At 38.1% G+C, this 12,720-nt stretch overlaps 1 protein-coding gene across 8 annotated transcripts in view; it reads left to right on the top strand.

Annotated features, from left to right (window-relative positions):
* The window catches only part of LOC132378379 (lisH domain-containing protein ARMC9), a 116,341-nt gene that overhangs the window by 19,924 nt on the left and 83,697 nt on the right, over nt 1-12,720 (top strand). For all 8 annotated transcript variants that reach the window (XM_059945298.1, XM_059945272.1, XM_059945305.1 and 5 more), the window contains exons 6-7: nt 6,119-6,211; nt 8,308-8,332. In XM_059945298.1, the coding sequence (XP_059801281.1) occupies nt 6,119-6,211; nt 8,308-8,332 (118 nt within the window). The remainder of the gene's footprint in view (nt 1-6,118; nt 6,212-8,307; nt 8,333-12,720) is intronic.

Raw genomic sequence — 12,720 nt, 5'->3', positions numbered from 1 at the left:
TTTAGATTTTATTAATGGGCAGTCAATATCCGATATTTGATATGTTGGTTAAAGGATTGGGATTTATCTTTTAGCCCTCATTGGGTGAACTTGGAAATTAAATCTGTACAAGGATTTTCATTGGGTTCTATTTTAGGGTCTTCTCTTCCCTTTGCTCTTTCTGAATTGCAGAAACGAATTGACAATCGATAGTTAAACATTCTTTATGTATATGGTTTCAATTTCAGAAATTTTTTGGGTTGTTTTTTGGGTTGATTTTTTGGTTTGTTTTAAATATTCCTATTGTATCCAATTTCTTTTTTTATCCTTCTATTATAGACCAAGCTTATTCAGCTTGGAAGACTAAAGGATTACTACGATTTTCCGATTTATTTTTGGATAATTGTTTTATGTCTTTTGAACAATTATCTATTAAATATAATTTGCCGAGATTTCATTTTTTTTAGATATTTACAGATTAGGAATTTTTTAAATACTGAACTTCCTACCTTTCCAAGTCTTGAGTCTTCGGGTATTTTGGAGAATTTGTTAGAACTAATTCCTCACAGAAAGGTGTAATATCAAAACTCTACAATATAATTATGAAAATACGTTCAGAGCCCTTCTGTAAGATTAAAAATGAATGGGAAAGAGAACTTAACCTTACTATCCCTATTGAGAATTGGGATAAAATCCTTCAATTGGTCAATTTATCATCTATAACTGCTAAACGTTCATTAATTCAGTTTAAAGTTGTGCATAGGGCTCATATGTCTAAGGATAAATTGGCTCATTTTTATTCCTATATAAATCCTATTTGTGACATGTCATTCTGAGCTAGTGTCTTTAACTCATATCTTTTGGTCATGTCCGCTTTTGAAAAAATATTGGACAGACATATTTCCACAGTATTGAACATTGATTTACAACCTCATCCTATTACTGCAATTTTTGGTTTACCGATGATGGACTCAGTCCATTTATCTTCTTCTGCTTGTCGAATGATTGCATTTCTTACATTAATGGCTGGAAGATCTATTTTGTTGAATTGGAAAGAAATTAATCCTCCTACCGTATTTCATTGGTTTTCTCAAACTATGTTAAGTCTAAATTTAGAAAAAATTAGAAGTGTTGTATTTGACCCTTCTATTAAATTTGAAAAGATATGGAGACCATTTATTCAATATTTTCATATGATGTAATGTGATCCTGTTCCAAGCCTATTTGATTTTCCATTTTTGATTTTACATATGTTGAGAGGATCGGAGTTGACGACACTGATGATTTTGAATTTTTATTAGATATTATAAATAGCTCATTTTTTTTAATCTATATTTTTTTCTCCTTTTTTTCTTTTTTCTTTTTTTTTCCTTATTAGTTATTAGGTTGTTAGATTAGTTTTTCCAGCATAAATTATTTTATGTTTTTTTAAAATATATATTATGATATACCTAGTTTTCCTTTGTTTATATGTTACTTGTATCATCCATGATTTGGGAAGACTCATTTATATTGTAACTATTGCTTATGTATCCTTTCATGTTCAGTTTAAATTTGTATGTTTGTAATCCCATTATCTATGTATTAATCTTATTATGTTGATATTAATAATGATAATAAAAAGATTGGAAAAGAAAGAAAAGGAATGAGCAGACTGATGAGAGCACTTGAGATAGTGATTATCGGCCCAAGCAACTTCCCAATTGTATTACTAAAGACCAGGAGTACCTGCTCCCTTGCCAAGCTCTACCAGCACAGTTATATCAACTTGATAATGTGAAAATCTGCCTGTTCACAAAAAAGCAGTGGTCCAATTCTAGAATTTGTCATGTCATCAGCCTAATCTCAATCATCTGTAAAGTGATGGAAGTTATGATGAATTGTGCTACCAAATAGCAGTTATTTACAACCAAGCTATTTGCCAATGCCCATTTAATGTTTTACCAATCTTAGCAGAACATTGGTGTAAACATGGACCAAACTGAATCAGAATCAGGTTTGTTATCACTGACAAATGTTGTAAAGTTTGTTGTTTTGCACCAGTAGTACAGAACAAGACATTAAAAACTACTGTAAGTTTCAAAAATAAACAGTGCAAAAAGATGAGTATTGAGGTTGTGTTCATGGACTGTTCGAAAATCTGATTGTAGAAGGGAAGAAGCTTTTCCTTGAATGTTGAATGTGGGTCTTTAGGTTCTTATACTTCCTTTCCAATGCTAGTAAACTGAAGCTGGCTTTTCCATCATCCACAAGGCACAATTCAGAGGTGTGGTTGAACTCTATCCACTTGTATGGGTGAGTGCCACTCTGACAGCTTTGTACCCCACTCACACTGTGTGTTATTGCACTGTTTACAAAACACAGTGCAGTTACCCCCGTGTACTCTAACAACTCTTCTCAAACCATTAGCCTTTGCCACCAAAAATGATGAGAGCATTAGGCAACTCCCCTCCAAGTTAGTTCACCTTGCTGATTAGAAATATACCATTCGTATTTCAGTGTGCTTGTGTTTAAATCCTCAAAATCCCTACTGAACAGCACTGTGGAAGTATCTTTATCAGACCTCAGCAGTTCAAGGGGGTGGTTCACTATCACCTTTGCAAGAAACATTGCGTGCAGTAAATGTTGGCCTTGCTTGCAATGCCTCTAAATCAGAAAATGATTACATCTTTAAAAAATCATTTAAAATTCTATCAGTGGCACATTAAAATATTCATTCTTAAGGGAATAATATTGATCATGTCTTTTGAACTTTCATCCTTCTCATTCAGAACTAAAGGTCTTATAACTGCTAAGAATAATATTTAAGCCCAGGAGTTCTTCCAAGGTCAGTTGTGAAGTAGAAAGTGGGGGGAGCAAAAGGATTAATTTGCTCTTTAGTTTTATTATCCCTTTGGACAGATACATACAGTACTGTGCAAAAGTCCTAGACACATGTAAAACAAATTCTGCAAGGCAAAGATGCTTTCAAAAGTGAAGAAATAAGAAGTTACCAAATAACAAAAAAATTACTATCAAAAGCAGTAAACAGTAAAAAAAAACTAAACTAAATCAATATTTAGTGAAACTGCCCTTTGCTTTTAAAACTGCATCAATTCTCTTGGGTACATTGTCATGCAGTTTTATGAGAAAATCGGCTTGTTCATTGATCTAAGCACGTTAGAGAACTTGCCACAGTTCTTCTGCAGACTTTGGCTGTCTTGCTGGCTTCTGTTTCTCCAGGTAATCCCAGACAGCATCGATGATGTTGAAGTCAAGCATTAGTGGAGGCTATACCATCTGTAGTAGAACTCCTTGTTCTTCTTTGCGCTGAAGATAGTCCTTTCTGACCTTGTCCGTGTGTTTGGGGACATTGTCCTGCTGCAGAATGAAGTTAGGACCAATCAGACACCTCTCTGATGGTATTGTGTGATGGATGAAAATTTGCTACTTCTCAGCATTGAGGATTCCATTAATTTTCATCAAATCACCAACTCTCTTTGCAGAAATGCAGCCCTAAACCTGCAGGGAACCTCGGTTGTGCTTCACTGTTGGCTATAGACACTCATCCATGTAGCGCTCTTCAGCTGTTCTAGAGACAAACTGCCTCCTGTTTGAGCCAAAAATTTCAAATTTGCTGCCATTTTTCAGCACCTCAATCCTTGTGTTTTTGTGTATAAGTGAGTCTCTTGGATTTGTTTCCACTTTGGAGAAATGGCTTTTAGCAGCCAATCTTCCATGAAGACCTCTTCTGTCGAGACATCCCTAGACTCTAGAGGGGTGTACCTGGATTCCAGTGGTTTCTGTAAGTTCAGAATTGATAGCAGTGCTAGACTTCTTCCAATTTAGAAGGGACATCAGATTGATGTTTCTCGTGTCTGCTGCACTCGTGTCTGTGGCCGACTACTGGTTTTTGGTCTTCCTCCTTGCCCGTTTCTTTGAGCTTTGTCAAAGAGCTTGGATAGCACATCTTAAAACTTGTCTGCTGTGAAATTTCTGCTTGGGAGAGACCTTGCTGATGTGAAAGAGCCTTACCATCTGGTGTCTTTTTGCTATGCCCACTCTTGCTATCGTGTAAGAGTTGATGATTTGAAGGTTAAACTGTCACATCTGCCACACCCATTATCTCCGAAAGTCTTTTTATAGCTTGCCGCTGGCACTGGCCTTGGACTCCCAATCCCTTCAGCAATCTGACTATGGAAATAGCTACAAATCCTCTGTAGCCAACCTCTACCGGGAAAATCTGGACCTTCCATCCATGCTGCTTAGCATCTGTGGGCAGCTCAGTGTATCTTACATGTTTCCGCTCATACATCTCATAGACTGTATTTTCCCAGGGCACTGTGAGCTCTGAGATTACTACAACCTTCAGACTGCTGGATCACAAGACCAGATCAGATCTGAGGTGGTACTGGCTATTTCTGAGAGAAATATTAGCCTTTTGTCACAGTCAACAGCCATGTTCCAGTCATGAGCAGGTTCCAGTTTGCCTGACACCAACTGAGTCACTGGGCGAGGCACTGTCTGTCCTTGCCTGACCAAGGGAATGGTGGATCTTCCAGTCATATGGGGCTTAATGTTATTCAGCCTTTGCTTCTCCACAATATAGCTGCCCTTGCGCAGTTTGGAAGAAACATTTGACAGTTTTGGTTCATTTGGCTTTATTGTTACATTTGAATTTAAAATCTGTGAATTCAAGTTCAGCTGCAGAATTAAAATTTACAAACTAAAAATTTAAGCTGATAGTAGAAATGCAAGAGGTACTCTCTTCAGTTGAGACTCTTTAAAAAAAAGCTTCATCTATTCTCTCAAGGTATCAAATAAAAACAGCATTCAGGGAGCCGAGTGTAGATGTGCTTGGGGTCCTGGCCAAAATTTATTAATTGATTAGTGATGAAAAATATAGATTATCTGATCATTGGCCCATTGTTGTTTGTAGGGATTTGCTGCCCTTCAATACATTAGAGCAATGACTACATTTTGAAAGGACTGTAAGGTTTTGGAGAAATGCAGAGATAGTGACAAGCGCTGTTAAAATGAGCAAATGTATTGTAGTATTTCTGCTGTTGTGCAGCAAATGCCTGCTACTACTGTAGTTTGTAACTTCCTGTATCATATAGTTTTTCACCAGATAAAGGTTCTTTGTCCCTTTGCGCCTTGCATCGCTAAGGTTCAGAATAACATTCTGCTGTCCAAATAGGTTAGATTACATAGATGCTAAGGTATCAATTCTTCCATTATTTAAACCAAGTATTTCAGGGTTTTTTTCTCTCTATTAGCTTCTCCAAGAATCAAATCTGTCATCAGTACTTGGCATTGGGTGGCAATCCCGAATAAATATTGTGCTGCACTGTTCTTTCCAGTGCAGCTATCCTACAGAGTGAAATCTTGTAACTTTTAGAATTCATAGTAAAACTAACAACCACTTATGTTTAGGGGATCCTGGAGAAAACAATAAAACAATCAAATCTAAATTGTCAAGACTGAATGGCTAATGTACTAATTAGGAAGGTGGCCCTATTGTAAAAACATACTACCAAAATTGACTAAGAATTTAGTTACGTGTTGGCACAAAACAACGCAGTGGGATTATTTTCATGATCAAATTGATTTAGAACAATGACCACGAACTGTCCTTGTGAAGCTGGCACAATGAACATTGCTATTGATTCGCATATTCTAAGAGGATATGAAAAATATTGGCACAGTTTTTTGTCTGGTGAATGATGAAAAATGTATTCCTGATGACACATATAATTCTTATGTTTCTGTAACACATTTCTCCATCTCCCAAAATTGAGCAACTATGCTCTTGCTTCATTTGTTAATTATTATAAGGTAGTATAGCAAATTTGTCTAATTTTAAGATTAGCAGTAAATAATGAGCTTATTTATTACTGTCAAAAGTTAACATTTGATATCTGAATATCGCTTTCTATCACCTCTAGACAGAGCCTATTCTGCTAATGTAAGGACACAAAATAAGGGATATTATACTTCTAGCAATTAATGCCAAATTAAGCTGTTCCAGCACTCATAAATTGTGGATTTCCAGGATTATTTTTTAACTTCTACCTTGAAAAGCTTCAGGAATAATGGCTATTTTTGTCTTGCACTTATTTTCTTATAATGGTTCTTTTAATTTCACTTTGCTTTTCAGGATTCTTGGATCCCTGATTTGAAGATAAAATTGCAAAAATTTTTGTCTGCAAGTTTAAATGTCCCCAGTGCCCCAAGGCTGCTGTCTATATTTGTATCCTTTTTAAAAATATCTTAATCTCCTTGGAAAATTTTTATCTTTTATGACTGAGATTTAGTCTTCCAAAGGCAGGCATTAGAATAATGCAGCACAAGAACAGGCCCTTTAGCCCACAATCTTCTGCCAAACTCACTAAATTAGCAATCAAATGCCTAACCAAACTTGTCCATTTTGCCTACACAATGTGCATATCTTTATATTTCGTGCACCTATCTAAGAGCCTTTCGTGTGGCTATCTAAGACCCTTTTGAATGACTCTAGTATCATATTTGCCTCCACCACTACCCTAGGCAGTGTATTTCAGCCACCCATCATTCTGTAAATATCTCCTTTGAACTGACCCCAATTGCCTTAAATTCATACTCTCTGGTATAAGACGTTTCAATGCCAGTGAAAAACTCCATCTTTACCAACCATGAGTCTCTATAAAATCTTCCCTCAGATTCTACTACACCAGACAAAGCAAATTCATATTGTCCAATTTTTCTTTATAGCTCATGCCCACTGATGCAGGCAGCATCCTGACAAACTTCTTCTGCATCCTCTTCAAAGCCGCAACATCCTTTCTATAATGGGGGTGACCAGAACTGAATGCAATACTCCATATGTGGCCTAACTAAAGCTTTATAAAGCTGCAACATACCTTTCTAATCTTTGAACTCCACTCCTCAACTTATTAAAGCAAGCATGCCACATGCCTTCTTTACCACCTCATCAGTCTGTGTAGCCACTTATGGACTTGGACCCACTATCCTTCTGCACATCAACAATGTTCAAAGTCTTGCCATTAATACTGCATTGTCTTTTCACATTTGCCCAGATTAGACACATATCTGCTATTTCTCCACCCATATTTGCAACTGTGCTAAGTCATCACCAATCTATATATCATCTGCAAGCTACTAGCCCATCCATCGACATTTTCATCCAGTTCATTTATATGGACCACCAACAGCAGTGGTCCCAGTCCAGTTCTCTGCAAAACACCTCTGGTCACAGACCTCTAGCCAGAATAAGTCCCACTGTCATTACCCTCTGTCTTCTATGGGCAAGCCAATTCTGAATGAATATGGCATATTCACTGTGACTCCCATGACCCTCCCATGAGGGACCTTGATCAACACCTTACTAAAATCCATGAAGATAACTTCCTTAGCTCTACCTTTATCAATCATCTTCATCACTGCCTCAAAAATATCAAACAAGTTAGTGAGAGTAAATTAGTAAATATTTGGAGTGTAAGCAGTGGGGAGAGGATGTGTATAATGGAAAGATAGAATGCTGCAAATACTGATGGTTTAAAATGAAAGCAGACAATAATGAAAATACTCCGACAGCACTTGCAGAGAGAGTAGCAGAGCCTGACAATGGTAATGGATATATAGTCCTTTTTCAAAGAAGGTAAAAGAACCAACAGATGGACAAATGAACAAGTTAATTTATTAATTATTTGGCTGCTGTATTTTTCTGTTGTTACTGTTTGTGATTAGTCTCAGCCTTCTTACTTGAAGAAAGTCTAATTGCCTATGAGATGGGTATGACAGAATATCTCATTTTGTATAAATTCGAATAAGTGACAGAGAGATGAAGAAAACAAAAGAAATGCCTGTTCTAGAATGGAGGTCAAGAGACAGTGAATGACACAAGTGAAGGATAATTCTGTTGATCTGGAATCTAATCTAATGAATCTCTGTTGCACTCTTTATCTCAAGTATATTCTTTCTTAGGTTGGAAGACCAGAAATGTACAGTTTTCCAGATACTCAAATCCTCTTGCAGTATAATCCATATGGCTTCCTAATAGCATGGTGTAACAACATGTTCACTTATGCCCATATCCTTCTGAACACCAACATCATTCAGTCTCTTACCATTTAAAACAATACTCTTCTATTCTTTTTATCCCCTCTCTTTTTTTTTAATCTTATAGTTTATCTGCCTCATTGATATCCATTCATTCAGCCCATGAAGCCTTTGATGTTAAAACTTGGGGTACTAGCAGGATATGGAGGTTGTTAATTTATTTACAATTTCTATAAAAGTTGTGTTTGCTGAACTTAAAAGTAATTATCCTTGACCTATCTTTCAAAGAAAGAAAACGGACACGAGTACAAAGGTAATGCCATTCAATTTAATTTGTGACTTTTAAGATTGTTATTCATTATTTTCACACAAAAAATAGTGAACTTGTAATCATCCAGACATTACAGAAACCTTTTAATCCTTTATTGAGGTGAAAATTTAAACATTTGACAATTTACTACAATTTTCAGATGATTTTCGATATTTTCAGCTGCTTGTCCACTTGTCCACTTATTTGTGAGTAATGGTACTAAATACTACTGTCTTTTGAAAGTCCAGTGGTATAAAAAAATTCTGAAAACAAAATTATTCACTGACAGTGCTCATCTTTTTGTGTTACATAGTATTCCATTGTATAAATTGAGTAACTGGTCCGACCAGTTTATGTTGATGTTAATGACCCAATTTACCATCTTCCCATCTTTCCTCATTCAATCTTGGTGTCTTGAAATTGTTGGAGAGGTGTTGATAAAAACAGGCCTTATGTCTTATGTATTGTACATTATCAGTGTGTGCTGAATTTTGTAAGTTTTACATAAGGACTTCAGTTCATAAAGCTGGGGACAAAATAAAGAAGTAGAATAATGACCTAATATAGCATGCCCATGACATGATTCTTAGTGGCAAGTTACAGTTATGCTTGAGAGTTTGTTATTTGGGAATTGTCTGTCATCGTCACCAAGAGGTTTCACAATCTAGGCTGCAGTTCAATATAGCAAACAAGTTACTATCCTTAATGTCTATATTTGCTTTATTAAATTGAAAGAAAACTCTTTTTTGGTTTGTGTCCATTTAGGGATTTTTTGATGGGGAAATATGTACATTCCCATGGGGGTGGGGAGGAGAGAAATGAACACTAGAGACCCTGAGTTGGCTGAGATTATAAAAATAAACAGCAAAAAACATGACAAATTTTCATAAACACGAGATGCTGTAGATGAAATCCAAAGCAACTCACACAAAATACTCGAGGAACTCAGAAGGTTAGGCAGCATCTATAGAAATAAATGAACAGTTGACATTTCAGGCCAAAACCCTTCTGACTCAAAATGAAGTGGGAAGGAGCCAGAATAAGGTTGGGGAGAGGATGGAGTATAAGCTAGAGGGTGGTAGGTGAAGCTGGGTTGGGGGAGTGGGAATGAAGTAAGAAGCTGGGATGTGATAAGTGGAAAAGGTAAAGGGCTGGAGACTTAGGAATCTGAAAGGAGAGGTGGGGTGAACATTGGGAGAAAAGGAAGGAGAAGGGACAGCAGAGGGTGTTGTTAGGTAGGTGAGGAGAAGAGAAGTGGTAGGAGGGGGACCAGAGTGGAGAACTGAAGAATAGAGAAGTGAGGGGGGAGAAAATACCAAAATTTGGAGAAATCAATATTGGTGCATTAGGTTGGAGGCTACACAGATGAGGATTTCTCCTCCAAACTGAGAGTGGCCTCCTCGTGGCAGTAAAGGAGGCCAGGCGCAGAAATATTGGAATATGAATGGGAATTGGAACTAAAATTTATGGCGACCAAGAAATCCTGCTTTCAGCAAATGGAGTGAAGGTGCTCGACAAAGCTGTTCCCTAATGTACGTGTGGTTTCACTAATGTAGTGGAGGCCAAGTCCACAGTAGACGAACCTAACATAGTTGTAGGTGAAGTGTTGCTTCACTTGGAAGGACTGTTTGGAGCTCTGAATAGAGGTGAGGGAGGAGGTGACTGGGCAAGTGTAGTACTTCTGCTTGCAGGGATAAATGCCAGGAGGGAGATTGGTGGGGAGTGATAAATGGACAAAGGAATTACAGAGGGAGAATTCCTTTGGAAAGCAGAATCTGGAGGGAGGTAAAGTTGTGTTTGGTCATAGGGTCTCGTTGAAGATGGAAGAATTTGCAAAGATGTGTTAGATGTGGAGGCTCGTGGGATGGAAGTTGAGGACATGAGGAACTCTATCCCTGTAGGGCAGTGGGAAGATAGGGTGAGGGTGGATGTCTGGGAAATGCAGTTGAGGGGAGCATCAGTGGTGGAGGAAGGGAGTTTTGGTGTTTCCCTTGCTCCACCATCGAATCAAGAATGGAGTTTCCCTTCCTCTACCATTGATTAAATTCACTTAGTCCATTTTTGACACCCCTCTCTCTTTTTTTTCAATTTCTCTGTCTCCATATTTGGAGACAATTTGACTACCGATATATTTTATAAACCTCTTGACTCCCATGGCTATCTTGACTATACCTCTTCCCACCTGTCAGCTGTAAAAATGCCATTCCATTTTCTTAGTTCCTTTGTCTCCACTGCATTTGTTTCCAGGATGATTCTTCCCTTTTCAGTATATCAGATATGTCCTCCTTCAAAGAATGGGGTTTCTCTTGATGAAAGGCCTTTCATCTGACTATCATCTCCCCTAGTGCTCCTCCTCCTCCCTTTTTGCTCACTGTCCACTCTTCTCTCCTTCTTCAGCCCTCTACTTTTTCCACCTCAGCCCTTTGGCTTTTCCATCACATCTCAGCTTTTTTCCTTATCTCCCCCTCTCCCCCACCCACCTGGCGTCACATATCACCTGCTAGCTTGTATTTCTCCTCTCCCACCTAATTATTCTGGTTTCTTCCCCCTTCCTTTCCTGTCTTGATGAAGGGCCTTGGCCCAAAATGTTGACTGTTTATTCATTTCCATAGATGTTCCTGGACTTGCTGAGTTTCTCCAGCAACTTGTATCTGTGGCTCTGACAGTTTTTCATATTTTCTTATCACTTAGCATATTCTTATTCACCCTATCTTTCCTTCAGCTCTTCACGGATTATATCCCTCTGTAACACTATGGGCAGCTTACACTAGACAATTAGCCTAACAATCCTCAACCACATTTTCATCTTGCACCCACACTGTTTGTTAAAATCTTACCACAAATAAAACTAAATCTATCATAGAAAGTTCAGAGAGGAAGTAAAAGAGATAATGAGAGAGAAAGAGAGCATGAGAAAAGATTTGGCAGGAAACATAAAAGTGTGTCTAAAAATATTCTAAAGGTGAAGCAAAAAAGGATTTTAAGAGAAAAGAGGAGCTTTCTGAGGATAACCAGGAAATCCATTCATGGAGGCCAAGGCATGACTGATGTACTAAATGAATATTTCACATTAGGCTTTACCATGGAAGAATCAGAATCAGGTTTATGATCATTGACATATGTCGTGAAATTTGTTACTTAGCGGCAGTTCAATACATAAGAGTTAGATACATACAGTAAAAATAATTTTAAATGATGCAAAATAGAAGGTCGATAGGATGTCTACAAGTTGAAGCCCGATGGACAAAGCCCTGGAACTGCAAGTCTGCTGGGGAAGTCAGAGCCTGATGGTTGTGAGTCAGAGGCGGGGGCTGGAGGACTGTCTGTTTGTGTGAGTGGGTGGGAAGGAGGATAAAAGTTTGTCTTCTTGCTGTGCTGTTGTTGCTTGTGCTGTTCTAATGCTATGTTGGCATTAGAATTTGTGGTGACACTTGCCTTAGGTTGTGTTGGTTGTTAATGTAAACAACATATTTCACTGTATGTTCAATCTGCATGCGATAAATAAATGCGTCTGAATCTGAAATAGTGAGATAGTGTCCCTGAGTTCCCAGAGCAGACAGGAATCTGATGTCAGAAGGGAAGAAGCTGTTCCTAAAACATTGAGTGTGCATCTTCAGGCTCCTCTACCTCCTCCCTGATGGTAGTAATGATCAGAGAGCATGTCCTGGATGGTAAGTGCCCTTCATGACAGATGCCGCCTTCTTGAGACATCACATTTTTAAGATGATGGTGGGGAGGCTGGTGCCATGATGGAGCTTGTTGAGTCTGCAACCCTCTGTAGCATTTTCCAATCCAATGCATTGGTACCTCCCTGCCAGATGGTGATGTAATCAGTCAGAATGGCCTCCATGGTACATCTGTAGAAATTTGCGAGAGACTTTGGTGAGATATCAAGTCTTCTCAAATTCCTAATGAAGTATAGCTGCTAGCCTGCTTTCTTGATAATTGCATCAATATGTTAGGCCCAGGATATATCTTCTGAGATGTTGATATCCAGCAGGCACTTGAAGCTGCTCACCTTTTCTACTGCTGACCCCTTAATGAAGAATACTTGTGATTTCCCTTTCCTGAAGTCCACAATCAATTCCTTGGTTTTACTGACACTGAGTGCAAGGTACCACTCAACCAGCTAATCTAGCTCACTCTTGTATGCCTCCTCCTCATTATCGGAGATTGTGTCATCAGTAATTTTATTGATGGCTTCTGAGTTATGCCTAGCTGCACCGTCATGAGTGTAGTGACATTAGAGCGTTAGGCTAACCATGCGTCGCTGAAGTGACAGTCACTGTGTTGACTGTCAGAAGATGTAATTATGGATGAGATAGTCATTGAACTTAAAGTGGATAAAGTAATTATTATTGGGACCACTGCTTTTCTCAACTTTGGTGTAC

The sequence above is a fragment of the Hypanus sabinus genome, chromosome 2 (assembly GCF_030144855.1).
Source record: "Hypanus sabinus isolate sHypSab1 chromosome 2, sHypSab1.hap1, whole genome shotgun sequence".
Taxonomy (NCBI): Eukaryota; Metazoa; Chordata; class Chondrichthyes; order Myliobatiformes; family Dasyatidae; genus Hypanus; species Hypanus sabinus.
This window is presented reverse-complemented; position numbering and strand designations above follow the sequence as displayed.